Raw genomic sequence first — 17,578 nt, 5'->3', positions numbered from 1 at the left:
GGTGCTGGAATCAGCCACAGAAGAGTTTCACTGTTACTGGCAACAGTGAGTTATAATATTCCTTACTATGTACTGGGGATGAATGAGTGCTGGGAGAGCCAGAACTACACCACTGCTATTGCTAGCTCATCCTTCAGCCTACAGTTTTGATTTGCACTGATGGGCACAGCAGCTCCTGCTTTAGGCTGTGAGCAGACACCTTTTGTTCATGCTGCTGCTTCTTCTATTGCAGTTTGTATTTACTTTTATCTTCCTTCCATCTGTGCTGCCTCTCAACAGTTCATCATCCCTTTAAACCATCACATGGATGACCACACTGAAAGCACAGCAAGGACAGTGGGACTGCTGTCCTGCCAGCAGAGAGGAGCACTTGGGCACAAGTGCTAGCGGAGCTAGCATGGGTGATGATGACAAAAATCAAGGCTGGAAGAAGACATAGTTACTTTGCACGTTTTTTTCCCAGCTCGAAGCTGCAGCTGCATGGCTATGCAGACCCCAGAGGCCATGGGGCAGGCAGGGGCACAAGTGAAGCTGGCCAGGCACTTGGTGCCATCTTCTGCACTGTGGCTGCAGGGTGCTGACAGCAGGTGGGCAACACCAGCCCAGGGCTCAAAGTAGGTTTGAGAAGAGATCTGGGGCTCTCTCTAAGAACACAGCCCAGGCCTGGCTCATCCTGGTCAGAAACAAAAGGACACTTCTGCAAGCAATAACAAGTGGTTTATTCTCCTCAGAGAGTTGGAGAAGTGCAGAGGCTCCTTCCCCCAGCAGGCACTACCCACACACACATGCAGTCAGGGATGGACAGGCCCCGGGCTTGGGCTCCAGCCAGCGGGGCCCAGAGGTGATGCACTTGGAAGCCACAAAATATAACAGGGCAAAGGGGGTCACTGTGGTAGGAGCAGAGATACAACTTGTAGTGAGGAGCCCTGGGCCACGGTGCTAAGCTGAGCAAGGGGTGCCTCAGGAAAAGGGCACATGGCCTTTCTCCAGGGATGAACACCTGGGCTCCCTTTTCCACCAGGGAGGACCTAGAGGAGAAGACAGCCAGGCCCAGACCACAGCCTCCTCTTAGAGACACCAACAAACACAGGCAGAGACAACATGTAAGGCTACAAAACCTTATGTGTAGCCCTCCCCAGAGCAGCCCCTGCAGGCAGAGCTCCCCATGCCACCAGGGACAGTGGCTGTGCGCAGCTCTCCACAGGACGGATGGCATGCCTAGCCCACCAGCTTGTTCCACAGGACGGTGCTGAAGAAGGAATGGGACTTCAGCTTTGCCATGCCACCTCCTCCAGAGCCCAGGCGCTGCTTTGGGTTGTACTGCAGGAGCTGCAGAGAAAGAGGATGGGACAGCAGGATGAGGAGAGAGGTGACTCTGGAAAAGCGACCCAGGCTGGACACTAGCTGGAAGCCCTGTCCTCCCTCCCAGCCACTCAAGCCCCTCACCTCAGTGAGCAGTGAGGTAGCAGCCAGGCTGAGTCCCTCCGGCACATGCAACTGGGTGTGAGGTTGAATCCCTGAAGGGTGGTTTTGGGACAGTGGCTGCAGGAAGCAGAGGGTGATGGTGAACAGAGGCACTGAGGAGGGTAGGACCCTCATGGTCATGCATCCCCAGTCCTACACAGCAGGATTTAAAACCCAGGGCCCTGAACACCCCGACACCAGGCACAGGCACTTGGAATCTTGTGCCTGAAGCAACCTGGCACCCTCCCAGTGCCTGCATGGCAGGGAGCCCTTGAGCTACAGGGTCACCTCTCCTTGTACAGCTCCTCTGCCTCTTACCACTCCTGTCAGCAACTCATACAAGAGAGAGCCAAAGCTCCAGCAGTCAGCTGCTTCAGTGGGCTCTGCAATCCCTCCAATTTCTGCAGAAAGAGCCAGAGAGACATTAGAGCTGGAGGCAGGGAGCACCAATGGCTGCACTGTGCAGGGCACCTCCTGCTGCCCTTACCTGGGGCACTGTACAGCTGTTCCCGGGCCTGGCTGCAGCACTGGGGCTCCACCTCTGTCCACTGGCCAAAGAAGGTGAGACGGATGTGACCTGCAAGGCAGCACCAGAGGCAAAAGCAGGGCGATTAGCACAAAGCCGGGGACTCTGGCTGGAGCACAAAGCCAAGCCCTATCCCAGCAACTGGGAACAGGCAGGGCCCCTGCCATGCCCTGAATACAGAGACACTGCACATCCCCTGGCACTGCACATCCCCTGGACTCCCAGTGCTTGCCCAAGCAAGCCCACAGACCCCAGTCCAGGCTATAGTGAAGAAAGAATAATTTCTTAAGAGGGTGAGGGGATAACTTGCTCTTTGCAAAGCTTCCTGCATTTTTCTTTTCCCAAGCAATTTGTGCCTCTGCAGTTTGCTCCAGATGTTACCAGCTAAGCAGGAACTTGCTCTGACAGTGGTACCCATGGCTCCCAGTGATGAGACAGCTCCTGAGCACCCCATCATAACTACAAGCAGGGAAGGACTGCAGTCCCACTAACCTCAGGCACAGTTCAGCTGATCTCATCTGTCTTGCCCATGCTGGGATTTCCCAACAGCCAGCCCTTAACTGGACGCAGGGGCAATGCATTCCTGTGGCTACGGCCCCTGACTCCCGCTGCAGAGGCAAGTCTTGTAACTGCTTGGAAATCCCAACCACGACCACACTTCCAGGCTCAGAAACACTCCAACCTCCCAGGCTCCCCCCGCCCCCGAAGCACACTGAAGGAAGCCCATGTCCCCTGCAAACGGAACAAGCGGCAGTCTCCCAGCCGAGCACCTCCTGCGGCAGCAGCCCGGCACTACCTACCCGCCGCATCAAGCAGCAGGTTCCTGGGGTTGAGGTCGCGGCACAGCACACCCTGCTGGTGCAGCCCTTCCAGCGCCAGCAGGATTTCCGCTGCCCAGAGCCGCACCTGCTCCTCCCGCACTGCCCATGCCCTGCGCCCCGGCCCGCAGGAACCCGAAGCCCGGCACTGTTCTGATGGCGGCCGCCGGCCCGGCCCTCCATAGGCTTCCCGCGAGGGCTCCCGCGCCACCGGGCCGGGCCCGCGGGGCTGCACAGCGCTGGGCGGAGCGAATCCTGCAGGAAGCTGCCTCCGACCCGAGGTGAGGAGGGACCGAGCCCCGGGGACCTCAGGCACTTGCTGAGGCCACGGCTGGGCCCCTCTCGCAGTGCTCAGTACAGGCTGGGGGAGCCGGGGGCCCCGCTGGGAGCCTGCTGTGTCCGACACAGAGCCGGTGCTGCTGGTTAGGGTGTGCCAGGGGTAGACGACCGGGCCCTGGCTGGTGGGGTGGCTGGGGCCTTTGGCTGGTGCTGCTGGAACACGGTCCGTGGGGGTGGGAGTCTGCTCCCGAGGGGGCGACGCGTCAGTGTTTCCCAGTACTCGGTGGGTTGTGGAGCCTGGGAAGCCACTGCCTGTCCGAGCAGAGAAGATGGAGACTTGGCTGCTGGCCTGGGAGCTTCCCACGACATCCTGCCTGCCAAGGTCCCTGAGGGCTTGACCAGTGCTTGAATCTGCAGAGCCCTGCTGGACATGGTACTTGGAGCAGAGGTGAGACCACAGAGTCCCTCCTGGAAAGCAGAGAGAAGAACAAGTAACAGGCAGAAAGCATCCCTGGTTCCCCCTCTGCAGACACAGTCCATGCAGGGACAGGCCAAGGCCCACAAACTAGGGACATGGTCAAGCATCATAAATCTCCCCTGCAGCAGAGCTCAGGTCAGTGCAGAATACATGAGCACACCATGCTCAGCCTCTTCCCAGATCTAGCACATCATTACCCCCTCCTGTAGCAGCCTTGCTCCCCATCCTGCACAGTCTCCTTGATCCCAGCTCTACCACTTCCACATGTTAATCATTGCCCTTGACCCCACTGCCATCCCCACTTTCCTCCTGTGTGACAGAGATGCCAGAGAGCTCCCACCACATGGCACAAAGCCCATGAGTCAGCAATGAGCCAGAGCAGTGAGCCCTGAGCCCGCAGCATGGTGCCAGGGCTTCCCAGCCTCACTACGCTCAGCTGCTGGCTGCAAATTCATCCTACAGCAACACAAGGATTGAAGCTGTTCCCCAGCACATCAGCCTGCATTTGTCATTGCTGAACTCCAGCTGCTGCTCTCTACACATCCATTGAACCAGCAGAGAGTGAAGGAGCTCTATGGGACAAACCTCCACGTTACAAACTTCTTTACCAGGATCTAGGACAAGCCTCAAGTTTACCTCCATGTTATACCAGAACCCCTTTATGCCCCAGTTCTCCATTTCCTCTCTTTGGTGTGAACTCAAAAGCCAGTGTGATCTCTTCTTTTATAGCAAAACAAAAAAAGTTCCATAAAGCTCTTAGCAAAAGATTGTTTTGTTCTACACCATCCTGGTGAATCACCTCACTTGGTTCTCCTTTATTACCCTCCTGTCATGGTCAAACAATGCTAGTAAAATAAAGACGTTTTTAAGACGCTGGTCCCCATGAACCCCTTTACCTCAAGGCATAACCATTCCCTCCCATAGGAGTCAGTTGTCCTTAAGGCTAGTTTCCATACAACACACACACCCCCTTTCTCCTTGTAGGTCTCTACAGGCCCATTTCTAGTTCACTTTCCCAGTCAGCTCTCACCAAACCCTGAGAATCCCCAGTACTGCAGAGCAGCTCCTTCCCTGATGTCTCCAAGCCCCGATACCCACCACCTATCTATGAAGAAGACAGCTTGTGCTGTCACTATAAAAACCAGCCCCAAAGCAGCCAGATAAATATATTTGAGATTTTAGAGAAAGGGAGGCTGAGGATAAGAGCAGGATGCTCCACGGACGGAAAGCAATGCTGTCCCCACTCACCCTGCACGTGTTCCAGATGGAGGAAGATGGAGTCCTCACTCACAGAGTAGCACAACAGCTTGACCATGAAGGGGACCCCATGAGGGATGATGGTCTGTCGCTCACGGGTCTCAACATGGGATTTGGGGAGGCTCTGAGGAGGTACAAGTAGATGGGTGTTACAGCATGGTAGGGACTCCCTGCAACCTAGCACGTGGCAGGGCAGGAGGCCAGCTGAAAAGGTGGCATGCCCTATGACTTGTACTAAGCAAACTTGCCCACCTCACCCACCTCACCCATGATCTGTTTCAGGGAATGGCCCAGGTTCACATGGTCATAAGGCTTGGCTGGCAGCATTATAAGGCAGAGAAACAGATGATTGAGGAAGCTTTATGAACATGAACTTCCTCCACCACCTCTCTGAGCTGCTATTTTTTGGTCAGCTCACTTGCCCCAGGCATCTGCTTGGGCAAGGAGGCTCTGGCAGGACAGGCAGAAGCAGGCAGATGAAACTGAAAGCACCCACCTTAAGTATAAAGGTGGCACCAGTGGCAGGATCCTGGACAATCTGCACCTGGGAGTGGTATATACAATGGTGGTCAGAAACAGTGACTGCTCCCACCCCAGCACACAGCCTACAGGAATGGCCCAAGGGACTCGGTTCTGGAACTGAAACAAACTCCGACCCAGCTAGAGGAGTTTGGGGTGCTCAAACCCCTACTCTTGAAAGACAAACCACAGGTTGTCAGCAATGATGCAGCCAGGGAGTAGAAAGTTAATAAAGCCAAGAGGTGGCTCCCATACTACTTTTGCTTCCCTCACAAAGGAGGCCTTCATGCTGCTCCTGGTGGGCTCGGCAAGGTGTGCTGAGCCACCCACCTGGGCCTCGGCAGGACGGGAGGACCACATCAGCCCTGAGCTCAGCCCTAAGCTGTGTGAATGCAGAGGAGAGCAGTGTGCCAGTGTGTGTATGGAGAAGGTAAGTCTGGCATTTTGCTCCAAGATCATGAGCTACTATTTAATTTATTCATGCAGATAGCTTGTCTTCTGCGGAAGTCTAAATTACCCATAGAAGTCCACCACTGAGGTTCCTAGGCATCAAACACAATTCCATACATGGGAAAGAACTGGGTGCATTAATCTCCTTGTGAATATCTTGGGAGCTCTGGTAAGCAAAAGTAATGGGGGCATTAACAGATTTTCCAGCTAACTCCTAAAGGGTCTTGCATCCTTGCCTGCCAATTTCCCTTAGTGGGAATGGTGTGGATATATACCCTCATGGTGGATGGTCCCAGCACCCCCACCCCAACTGCCAGGACCATCCAGCTCACACTTTGGTCCAGCCCCAGCCTCACCCCCCCCCCCCCCCCCGCAGTTCCAGGTCGAGTCCTTACCTTATCAATCACTCCCACAACCTTGCACCGTCTCAGGTTCTCCACTGCCGAGCTCAGTGTCCTGATGGGCCGGAAGCGCAGGCTGCTGTAACCCTGCAGGCAGTGAGAGAAGAGCATGAGGGACCTAGAAATGTTCTTGTCCATGGCAGCAGGTAGGAGAAGTCCCTGCATTTTCCAGGGAAGGCAGCAATACTGCCAGGCTGGTGAACATCCAGAGGCAACACTCCCATGGACATGGTTGATTCCTAACAGCTGGACCATTTCCAGCTCCTGGATTTCTGAAGTTTCCAGGGAAAGCTTGCACCTGCAGCAGATGTAAAATCACTCCAAAATTTGGACCTGGACAAGGACTGCTTCAGCACTAAGGGGATCTGTATGGATATGGAAGGAAGTTGCCTTTCTCCCCTCGTTCTCACCAGGCCCCAACTCTATCTGCCTCACTGCCTTCTCACTTCATTAACCACCTCCTCCCACAATGCAGTGAGGAACCCTCTAGTTTCCATCCAAAAGGGAGCAATGATGGGAAAGACAATATTTTTAACATGTTACAAGGTGGTTCCCCCCAGCAGCTTTAGTCCAACCAAAAATGACCATTTTCATTATGGTGGCAGCAAGCTAAACATCCACACCTCAGGGGTGGGGGTCCTGGGAGCACTCCAGACAAGCTGGGCCTACCTCAGCTCTTTGACCCAGGCAGGGTGAAGGGCTGTCAGTTCCCTCACAGCCACCAGCATGCCATGACACTGCAGCTGATGTGTTTGCCATTTTATCTACACCACCTTATGGTGGCATCTGGCAGAGGCAGTCAAAGAGGCTCACTGGGGCTGCTGTGTGTGTGTGTGTCCCAGCTGTCCCAGTGCCACAGATCCGCTGCCATCCCACCCAATGCCACCCCACGCCAGCCCCTCACCGTGGCGGTGGGGTTGCTGCCCTCTGCAGCCCGCTGGAGGTGGCAGTTGAAGATTTCCTCTGCACGCCTCAGGTACTGTGTAATCTTCCGCTTTACGGCCTCCCGGCGCTCCTTGTTGGGGTCAACTGTGGTCAGTGTGGAAAGCGGGCATGAGAGGCTGCATGCTCCCCAGAGGTGTGCCCTGGTCCCCTGGCCACGCTCCCCAGAGGGATGCCCCAGTGGTCACACTCCCCGGAAGGATGCCCTGGTCCCATTGCTATGCTTCCAGGAGGGATGCCCTGGTCCCATTGACACATCCCCCGGAGAAATGCCGTGGTCCCCTCAGCCTTCTCCCAGTAGGGATCAGTGTCCCCCTGTCTGCAATCCCTGGACGGATGCCCAGGTGCCTCGCTGCTCTCCCCGGATGGATGCCCCCGTTCCCCTCCAGGGAGGCCCCACGCACCCTGCACGCCGCGGAGCAGCACGTCCACGCCGTTCTGGTAGTGGTTGAAGGCCTCCTCGTAGTCCTCACTGACGTCCCGCTCCAGCGCCAGCCGCAGCTGCCGCGCCGCCTCCACCAGGTAATCCCGGCGCCCACCGCCCTCGGGGCCCGCCGGCGAGACGCGTCCCCGCAGCTGCCCCAGGTAGACGCGGGCCTGCGCCAGCGGCCGGGGGCAGGGCTCGGCCTCCGCCCGGCTCATGATCCCGCACCGGAGACAGGGACCGGCAGCATCCTCCGGCTGGCGGGGACGGACGGAGGGAGGGGCGGGGCCGCGCCCCCGGGACGGCGCTGATTCGCTGCGGATGAGGTCATCACCCCCCACCCTCCCGGCGCTGCACCGGGGATCCCGGACCGGGGCAGGGGGGGTCCCGCTGCCACCGCCCCAAGGCCGGGCCCTCGCCGTGCGGTTGAGGTGCGGGGAGCGCCAATGCTCCACTGCTCCATTGCCATCGTTATTCACCGTTAATTGTCCTTAATTAACAAAGCTTCCGATGTTCATTCAGCACTGCCTTTGCCACCTGGTTTCCGTCCTCCCGTAACACGTAATTAGTTGCGCTTTAAATAGCCTTTGCCTTTACCTGGTGTGCCTGTTTCAGCAGCTCTGTGCTGACCGGACCATTTCCCATCCCAGAGCATGGGTGATTCTTTCTGACCTGCATCCTGCAAGTGGGTGTCATTGTTCCAAAGCCTTGGGCTCTTGGCTGTCCCTTGTACAGCTCCTGCAGGCCCATTCAGTTTTACAAACTTATTTCAGATCTATAGAGGGGGGAGCATCAGCACAAATGCACTAATGCCTAAGCGATCAGTGACGGGTGGTTTTCCTCAAGGGTTGGTATTGGAACCAGCAATGCTTGTCGGTAACACAGACAGTGGGATTGAGTGCACCATCGACAGGTTTGCCAATGACATCGAGCTGTGTGGTGCAGTTGACATGCTGAGGAGGGAAGGAATGTCAAAGAGAAGGGCAGTGACAGGCTGGTAGGACCATGTGAACTTCATGAAGTTCAACAAGGCCAAGTGCAAGACCGTGTGCCTGGAACTGAGAATGGATTGAGAGCAGCCCTGAGGAGAAGGACTTGCTGATGAGAAACTCAATGTGACCTGGCAATATGCACTTACAGCCCAGAAAGCCAACTGTATGCTGGACTGCATCAAAAGAAGTGTGACCAGGAGGTTGAGGGAGGTGATTCTCCCCCCTCTAGCAGCACAGAGCTGGGACAGGCAGACAGTTGCTGGTCCCCTCAGGAGGGTGAATGGGTGGTGGCCACGAGACTCAATGGTCAGGAGCCCCATTCTCCTCCTCAGAGCAGCAGGCCCTCGACCCTCATGTCAGCAATGGTTGCAATGTCCAGCTGGAAGTCTCTGGGACTAGGAGGGTGCCAGCCCTCTCCCCTTTGTCAGGGATCATGCAGGGGCCTTCACTTGCCAGTGAAGCCACAGTGAAACACCCCTTGGAGATGGAGGGAGCCCCAACACCTGGAGATGCAGCTCCCAAACTTCCCATGCTGGTGGTAACTTCCCCTGCTCCTTCCCTGCCAGAGCTGATCCTTTCATCACTGCTGCAAGCACAACAGCCACATCCCTCCTAGGCATCCTGGTCCTTGGTGTGCACCCCAGCACTCCATGCCTGAAAACACTCACTGCCAAGCAGCAGCCAAAGAAGTGATGCCAGACACCAGAAGCTGTTGGGGAAAGCTGCTGAGCAGGAGTTCATTTGAATTACTTTTTAACCTTAATCACTACTCTTAACAAACTTACTTTTATTAATTAACATCCTCGGGTTTATATAACTTCCTTTTTAAAGGTTTAATACTACTGTGGTAAAACTTTTACTGTTAAAACCAATGCAGAAACCATCGCTCGAGTGCTGCACACTTCTCCTTAGCCTCAAAGCACAACCAGCCAGGCTGAAACAGCATGTGGGTGTGGGGAGAGACTACACAGACCAGGACTGGCCACTGCAGCTGGGTGCCACATGGCCCACATGGCCCCTGAGTGACATAGGAAGGGGAACAGCAAGTTCCTCTCATCCATCAAGCAGCCAAGGAGAAGCTTCCTGGAAGATATACCCAGCTGCGTGGGCACAGTCCATGCATGCTGGCAGCACAGAGGTTCACATCACCTCAACACTTACCCTTTTCTTCCCAGGGTGCCAATGCCCCAGACCCCATGTGCCTGTGCCAGCCACAAGCAGCACCAGCATTACAGCTTTGAGGGAGACTGCCCTGACTACAGGCTGCTATGTCAGAAGCGGGCAACAGGTGCCTTGGGTCCTAACACCTGCTGCATCAGGCTCCCTTGTTCCTCAGTGCAGGATAGACCATGGGTCACCTTGTTTGATGGTAATGCTGAAGCCTTTGTACATCTTGCCCTCCTGCCTTCTGCTTGAAGCTTTCAATAATAACTCTTGATTTTGTTTTCACCCCATGCTAGGGGTGCCCCACACACATGCTGGTGTCCAGCTTGCCCTTAGGGTTTCCAGCTATGTGCACTGCTTCAGGTGCAGCTTGCAAGGAGCAGCACAGGATGCATTTGGCAGCCAGCCCCAGCACCCCTGTAGCCGGAACAGGAAAGGGGATATGAGGATCCCCAGGAGCAGTGCCTGAGGCACACAGAAACAGAGGCTGGCCAGACCCACGCAGAGTGGGGAAAGCAGGAAACGGCAGCAGCCACAGCCCCCTCCACACCCCAGAATGTTCCTTGCCCCCAGACCAAGTGAATGAGACCTGGCGGGGTGTTTCTTGCGTGGGAAGGCTCAGAGGCAGCCTGCATCCTCTACCCTAACCTTCCATCAGACCAGCAAAGGAGAAGGAAAGCCACAGGACAGCAAGTGAAGGAAGGTGAATAAGAGGTATTGTCTCCATGCTACAGTGTGGTGGAGAAGGATATTTCCCCCAGGGGTCTCCAGCACATGGCTAGCCCCCAGCCTGGGAGCAGCTTGGTCCTGACCTACTGGTTGCTCATCTCCAACAAGGGCAGCCTCTTGGGTGCTACAGGAGTTGCTGCTGGGGACAAGCCCTGGTCCGTGGCAGGACTGCCCTCCTCCAGCCTGGGACAGAGCCCACGGGAAGAGCCCTGCCTGCAGGCAGTTGCCAAGAAGCAGACAGGAGCGCTCACACTTCCAGTGCCTGCATCCGCCCACCAGGTTTTATTGAGCAGGGCAAGGCTGGGATGTGGCTGCAAGTATGTGAGGAGCCCTGGCAACCCCAGTTCCCATTCCTTCCTCTCCAAGAGGGCTTTCCAGGCACCCTCCTGGACTGCCCCATGCCAAGGCTCAGATGGACACAGCCCTGCAGCCTTGCCTGCCCTGGGTTTCCTTCCTCTCCAGGTGCAGGGCACTGGCAGGACAGAGCAGCTCTGCAGCTGCAGCCCTCCAAGCCTCCTCCACCCATCCCCATGATGCTGTCACCAGCCAGCTCCAGCAGCACATCCACCAGCTCCACTCCTCATTGCTCACAGGATGTCCTCAAACACCAGGATGCTGCTTGAGCTCCTCATCTTCAGCCCCAGGCCTGGTCACAGGTCCTTTTGTCCTGCTGCTGATGGTGCAGATGGGGTGAGCGAGTCCTCAGTTATAGGTTTCATTCCAGCCAGGGCCAGGCAAGAGTCTAATTAGCTTTTCCCTGCTGGAGTCCTGTTCCCCACTGCTGCATGGCAGGACACAGCTCCACAAGTTCCTCATGCCAGGGGAAGACACTGCTGGCTCAAACCCAAGCAACAGGAGCAAGGCCAGGGGCAGAGCGGAGGCTACCTGCGTGGTGTGCCACATCTGCAAAGAGAGCATGGCATGGGTGAGCACTGCTGGCACTGAGGCACACCAGGACCTCCAGGCTCACCCGCTGTGCCCCAGGTTCCCCCTCCTCCATGCTGAGCACCTCCTGCACCAAATCAAAGTGGTAGGGACCACAGACAGCCCCTTAACAGGGAAGGGGAAGGGCAATGGGGCTGTAGGTGCTGGCTGAGCCCTGAGCAGGAGGCTTCAGAAAAAAACAGGGAAACACAACATGGAAGTGCCAGCCATAGGCACCACACCCCAAAAATGTATGCAGTGAGAGTCCAGCCTGCATTGTTACAGCAAGCGGTTTGAAGAGTCAGCTAAATGTAAGGAGGGAAAGGGTAGAGTAACCCAAACAATGACTAGCCAAGGACAGCAGGAAGGACACAGCTGACAGCAGGATGAAGCTAAAACTGGAAATTCAGGGATCAGGAAATCCAGTGTTGTCTGTGATAGTGATAGAGCCACATACCAGCAAGTAACTCCATCCATCCATCCATCCATCCATCCATCCATCCATCCATCCATCCCCACCCTGGTTAGGGCTGGCCAGCTTTGAGCTGCTGAGCCTGGAAACTACTGAGCCTTCAGTAAGAGGCCCATTTCCCTACAGCCACTCACTGTCCCTGCTGTACTGCTTTCTCCTGTGCCTGCCCTGCACAAACTTCTCACTGCTTACAGTGTCAGTAAAGACCTAAAGGCTTAATGAAGCTGTTCATCCGAAAGAAATGAACCCACAAGACACCACCCATACCTGTCCATGCTCACTTACAGTTCACAGCCTTTACGTCTCGTCCTCTCTTGTCTTCTCTTACCTCGACCCTTAGGCCTTCTCCTTTGAAAGGAAAAGACCACAAGAAAGGCTGATGTGTAGGAGATGACACACACAACTCCAGCCTGTAACACTGCCCCTGACATCACTTACCTTCCCAGCCTCATCAGGTCCTGCCGGGGCCTGTGGAATAGGAAAAGGACAGTGAAGCAGTTACTAGGGCAATGCCGGCTGTTGGGCTGCTGCCTCAGTGTGCAGCACAATCTACCTGTTATCGTTCATGCTTAAACCAGACCAAATACAACTCCTTTTCATGTTATCATCCCCTCAGACAGGAACTGACTGCAGTAGACAGAAGACAAAGACAACAGAGGGGCAGGGGGACAGTCAGCTTTGGCAGCTCCCCCAGGGAAATGACATTCTGCCCATGAGGTTGGGAAGCACAGGTTCAGTCTCAGCTGCTCACAGTGACAGCTTCCATAGCTCAGCTGGTTAAACAACATGCAACATCCTGAGTAACATGTGGGATTTGCTGCAAAGCCTCAGTAGTGGTTCTCAGACAACAGCCACAACATACTTGGCTTAAGCATCCAATATAGGTGCCAAGGCTAGGACATCCACTGTACTCACACTGCATTTCAAAGGGAAGCACTGTAAAGGCATGGAAGGCAGCTTAAGGAGAAGCCAAGAGGTTCTGCAGAAGCAAGAAGTTTACAGAGATTCAAAGGCAGCCTGCACAAGTGCTTGTAGGAGATCCCCTGGGAGTTACCCTAGGTAGGAAAATCACAACAGGCTCAGGAAATTCCCTGCATGGAAAATAGCTGGAAGCAGAGCAAGAGGGGGGAAGTAACACATGTGCTTCTTCCTACTCTCCCTTCTGCATCCACCAGCAGATGCTTCAGAGACAGAGTAGAGCTGGACAAGCCTTGGGTCTACTCCAGCACAGCCGCTTTTACAGCTGCAGGGGAATACCAGCCCCGGGATCCTCAGGCTCTTCTTCCAGGCAAGGATCTTGTGTCTAACGGCTGCCAAGCAGGACACTCAATCCCCAATTTTCACAATACTGGATCACCCTGGGGTCATGATGGAGAGCAAGTGCCAGGACCCCCCATGTAGGCAGGGTTGAAGCATACTTGTGGCAGGGACCATCTGTGAGCAGCCCTGGAGCTGCTCTTGACTCCCAAAGCACTGCAGACCCCAGGCAGGGGCACCATCCTGCCCAAGCTCTTGCTGCTTCTGGGAAAAGTGAGCACTCCAAAGTGAGGTCTGTGGCAGGTTGGTGCTGCACATCCGTACCAGGCTGGCAATGCATATTTCAAGCTTTCATTTGTCAGTTTGGATGTAAGCCCCTGCTCTGCCTCCCTGGATGGATGGGGCAGCCTCTGTTAAATGGAGGCCCAAGGCCCAGTTCTTCAGCTTTCTCTTTGGGCCACAGTCATGCTCAGGTATGGCAAGCCATGGAGGTCTCTGCTGAGCCACCACCAGGTACCTGCCTCAGAGCCACCAGCCTTGCTGTTATCCATGGGCCAGAGGATTACATGCCAAGCTTGCCAAGGCAGCAATGGGGCTGGAAGGCACAGACACTGCTGCTCACAGAGCCAAGGTGCACCAGCAGCTCCAGCCCTGCAGACAGTGCATGGTGCAGGAAGGCCGCTGAAGAAGCACAGTGCAGCCTGCACCTGAGCAAGGGCCATAAGCACCAGGAAACAGAGGCAGCAGGGAGAAGGGGGCTCCAGCAGAGCCAGGGTGCCCCCCTCATTGCTCACACATGGTGAGCTGGCAGGGTTGCTCTCACTGGAGGGGCACAGGGATGCAAAACCAGCCAGGGGGGTCCCTACCTGCACTCGCACTGCTTGTGCTCGGTGAACACCATCTCCACGTAGGGAGCCTCCCCATTCGGCTTTATCTTCAGGAGCTGAAAGAGGAGCAAAGGTTACTTCCCAGCCAGAGGCAGGAGGGGGCTGGAAGGGCTCCCACGGCGCTGCCTCTCCACCGCAGCCTCTCGGGCAGACGCATGTCTAACCTGTTCCCCGGCACCTCCGGCACCAGAGGCTCCACCTCCACATGCAGGCAGCACCGGCCAGGCCCAGCCACCCGGCAGCTTGGAGGCTCTGCTGGTGTCGCACCGTGTCTTCAGGGCTGCAATTTAAGCCTTACGCTTTTGGGATTTCCCAGCCTTAGAAGAGATTTCTGTGTCCCTGCCTCTGTGGAGAGCTTTCATGCATTTGACCACTTTGCACATCTCCCTTCTCCGATAGGAACACTCATGTTTTCCAGACCATTCCCATTGCTGCTGCCTCCTTCCCCTCCTTCCCACAGGACTGAGCCTGGAATCAGTACCACAGTGCCATCCTAGCCCAGGGCTGCAGTGTTTGCCCTGTTACATGTCAGTCCATAGCCCAGCCCAGAGTTGGGGCTGGACATCCAGGAGCTTCACGGGGTATGCTCATCATTGCTGTGATCTATGCTAACCCTTGTGGAAGTACCCAGCCTTGCCGTCCCTCACACAGCCATCTCCATGGAGGGAGACCTGTGCATGGGGAACTGCCTCCTGATCATGCCAGGTTCTTGCTCTACTTCAGTGGAGACTTTTTGGAGACTCCGACCCTGCCTCCAAACACACTTTCAGCCTCTGAGGGACCAAATTCACCTGTGATTTATTGCAGGCACTCTCTAGTCCATCACCCATGGGCAGAGCAGAGCTTTTCTCTGCTCCCTGAAGCAGAAGTGGTTTGGTCCCTGGCAGCACAGCACAAGGACTGCGGTGTGAGGACAATGGCTGCCAGGCACACTGGGAAAAGGTGACTAGCAGCATGTTTGCAGCCCAGGATCTCCCACCCCACTTCACACAGATCCCACAGTGGGGGCTGTAAACGTGGCTGGTGCAGCCCTTCATGCTCACCATGCCCTCAGCACACACTCTGTCAGCACCACCACAGGCATCTCCTGACACACAGAGCCTTGCTTCTCTCTGTGATTCAGGGGCAGCATCTGCTTTACCTCATTAGGCAGAGTAATGGGTACCTGGGACACCCACAGCCTCACTGCAGGATAGGGAAGGTTGGAAAGGTGACAACAGTCAGCAAGAGGGATCACACTGAGGGCAAGGAAGCAAGAAATGAGGCCAGTGCCACCAGGGATGTCACCTGGCCTCAGGGACAAGCCCAAAGAGCAGGCAGTGGGACCCTCCTAGTTTGGCATGTTGTGAATAAGCCCTCACCCCTGCTATCCATGCTGCTACGATGCCTGGAGGATGGGAAGCTGCAAGTTTACCCTCCCAGCTATAGGCCAGGAGGCCACGACATCCCTGGTGCAGCTAGAGCACCACAGCAGCAGCGTTTACCTGCATGGTGACCGTGTTTGTTTCCACAGGGACACAGCGGAGACCCTCATCCCCACAGCAGCCTCCGCAGCGCTGCAGGGAGACGCAGGAGGGTCTGAAAATGTACTCCACCTCGTTGGGGAACTCGCTGATGACGTCCACCAGCTGCTCCAGGGGCCGGCAGAAACTACGGTTCCAGATCTCCCGAAAGGTCAGGACTGCAAGAGACCGAGGTGAGGGGCTGTAAGGAGGTGCCCAGAGAGGCTGAGCCCAGCCGGCGGCTGCCGGGGCAGGTGCAGCGGCCGCGGTGGGGTCGTTTCCATCACGGGCACGCAGGGATGAAGAGGACCCCCTTGTGCTCCAAGAAAGTCCACCACCGCACTGGCGAGGACACAGCCACCGCCATGGGCTCGTTCTTCACCTGCCCGCCAGCTCTGCCTCCTCCTTCTCCGCTCTCCCCCCTCGCCTCCCTGCCCCACAGAGCGGCAGAGAACCGTCCCTTCGGCTTCCCAGCGGGAAGAGCAGAGAGGAGCCGAAGCGGAGCGCAGCTCTGCGCCAGACTTGCCGCCTTCCCGGCGCCCAGGGTGCTTGCCTGGGCAGGAACACTCCCCTTCTGCTCCCGCGGGGGTGCCCGGTGCCGAAAGCGGGGAGAGCGGGCTGCTCCGAGCCCCGGCAGAGCTGTCCGCTCGGGCACTGCCGCGGGGCTCCATAGGGGATAGCAGCCCCAGGCGGTACCGACACCCGCCCCAGCCCTGCGCGCAGCCCCCCCCCCCCCCCCCCCGCTGCCGGGGCACCGGCTGCCGTCCGCTGTCAACTCACCGGCCGGCTCCGCGCTGGCGGTCCCCCGCGCCTCCGGGGCCTGCAGGGAGGGAAAGGCGAGCGCTGGCTGGACTGCACGGGGGAACCCGCCGCCACCCAGCGCCGAGAGGAGTTGCACCGGCTACCACCGCCACCGCGGGCAGCAGCACCGGCCGAGCCGGGCTGCAGCCGCCCCGACCCCACTCTCTCACCGGGGCAGGAGGCGCCCCCAGCGTCGCGGCCACCAGCAGCCTCAGGAAGGCACCGAGCAGCCGCATCGCCGCGCCGGCAACGACTCCGCGCCCCCGCTACCGCTCCGCCGCCCCCGGCATGCCGTCCTTCCGCCGGGCCACCGGCCCCGCCGTGCCGCCTCCGCCGCCGCCGGGCCATGGGAGCGCGCTCCCCTCCGCCGCCCTATTTCACCGCTGCTGCTCCGCCCCCGCCCGCCCCGGCCCCGCCGCGGGGCGGGAGCAGGTGCCCGGCCCCGGGGACGGCCGGTGCCCCCCGTCGCAGCGGAGCCCCCGCCGCCAGTGCTCGGCACCAGACATTGCCCCATCGGGCTGCCCCGGCGCGTTTATGGATTGGCCTGTGGCTGAGGCAATCCCGGAGAGCGGGAAGCACCGGCGCTCTGTCGGGGCTTTTCTGTTCGCTGGGTTCCCCGGACCCTGTTCGCTTCTCCCAGGCTCAGCGTGCGCTGCCCCATGCCGGTCGGGCCACTCAGTGCCCACCCAGCAGCACCATGTCCCTCCAGTCACACTATTCCCCCCAGGGTGCCCTACACCTGCCTATCCAGCTCGTCGAAGCCCTAGCAGGGGGTTCCAGCCCCTCAGCCAGAGGGACAGCATCCCTCTTCTGTCTGTCATGGGTTGTCCCTCCCTCTTGGGGGAAAAGGGGGCACAGTGGTTCACTGGAGCAGATCAGGTCCAAACCCTGCTGCCAAGGGTAAACCCAGAGGAGCTCTGTGGCCTTTTCTGTTCTATTTTTAAGTCCCAAAGGCCAGGGAAGCTGGAGCTATGGGAGGTGGGAAGTGCCAGCGGGTCCCAGGGAAATAGCGGGATGTGTGTCGCTGCCGGGATTCACGTTTCTGTTCTGGGAGAGCAGGGAGGCTGCTCCAGGACTTCCCTGCCCACCTCTGTGTGAGGTCTGTCCCTTCAGCATGAGGACGCCAGTGGCTTGTCCCCAGCCCTGTGGGGTCTGTCCCCAGGGAATGAGGGACGCGCCAGCTGCCTGTCCCCAGCCCCTCCGAGCCATGCAGGTGGCAGCAGCTCAGGCGTCAGCGGGAGCTCTGCTCCGGGTAGAGCTTTCAGGCACGGGTACGGCTGAGTGTGTGAGAA

The 17,578-nt window shown here is 57.5% G+C and overlaps 2 protein-coding genes and 1 long non-coding RNA gene across 4 annotated transcripts; 1 reads left to right on the top strand and 2 right to left on the bottom strand.

The window, feature by feature from the left end:
• Positions 1-700: 700 nt before the first annotated feature.
• RPS6KL1 (ribosomal protein S6 kinase like 1) lies at positions 701-7,814 on the bottom strand. Its single transcript, XM_034062607.1, has 10 exons — positions 7,539-7,814; positions 7,097-7,221; positions 6,187-6,279; positions 5,319-5,366; positions 4,814-4,946; positions 2,791-3,555; positions 1,952-2,041; positions 1,783-1,865; positions 1,447-1,542; positions 701-1,329 (listed from the first exon to the last, which is right to left on the bottom strand). Exons 1-10 carry the CDS (start codon positions 7,774-7,776, stop codon positions 1,219-1,221), a joined length of 1,782 nt encoding a protein of 593 aa, XP_033918498.1. The 5' UTR covers positions 7,777-7,814; the 3' UTR covers positions 701-1,218.
• Positions 2,901-4,434, top strand: LOC115946493 (uncharacterized). The gene is made up of 2 exons (XR_004080560.2): positions 2,901-3,535; positions 4,028-4,434. It is a non-coding gene; the product is annotated as an uncharacterized lncRNA (long non-coding RNA).
• A 1,503-nt stretch (positions 7,815-9,317) lies between the features above and the next one.
• PGF (placental growth factor) lies at positions 9,318-16,595 on the bottom strand. 2 transcript variants are annotated; one of them, XM_034062482.1, is made up of 7 exons: positions 16,457-16,595; positions 16,266-16,305; positions 15,468-15,664; positions 13,963-14,039; positions 12,278-12,307; positions 12,125-12,187; positions 9,318-11,346 (listed from the first exon to the last, which is right to left on the bottom strand). In XM_034062482.1, exons 1-7 carry the CDS (start codon positions 16,520-16,522, stop codon positions 11,325-11,327), a joined length of 495 nt encoding a protein of 164 aa, XP_033918373.1. In that variant the 5' UTR covers positions 16,523-16,595; the 3' UTR covers positions 9,318-11,324. The 2 variants fall into 2 exon arrangements, with proteins under 2 accessions (XP_033918373.1, XP_033918374.1); XM_034062483.1 differs by lacking the exon at positions 12,125-12,187.
• Positions 16,596-17,578: the final 983 nt, after the last annotated feature.

The sequence above is a fragment of the Melopsittacus undulatus genome, chromosome 4 (assembly GCF_012275295.1).
Source record: "Melopsittacus undulatus isolate bMelUnd1 chromosome 4, bMelUnd1.mat.Z, whole genome shotgun sequence".
Classification (NCBI taxonomy): domain Eukaryota; kingdom Metazoa; phylum Chordata; class Aves; order Psittaciformes; family Psittaculidae; genus Melopsittacus; species Melopsittacus undulatus.
The sequence above is the reverse complement of the archived record's forward strand: the minus strand, read 5'-3'. Positions and strand labels throughout refer to the sequence as shown.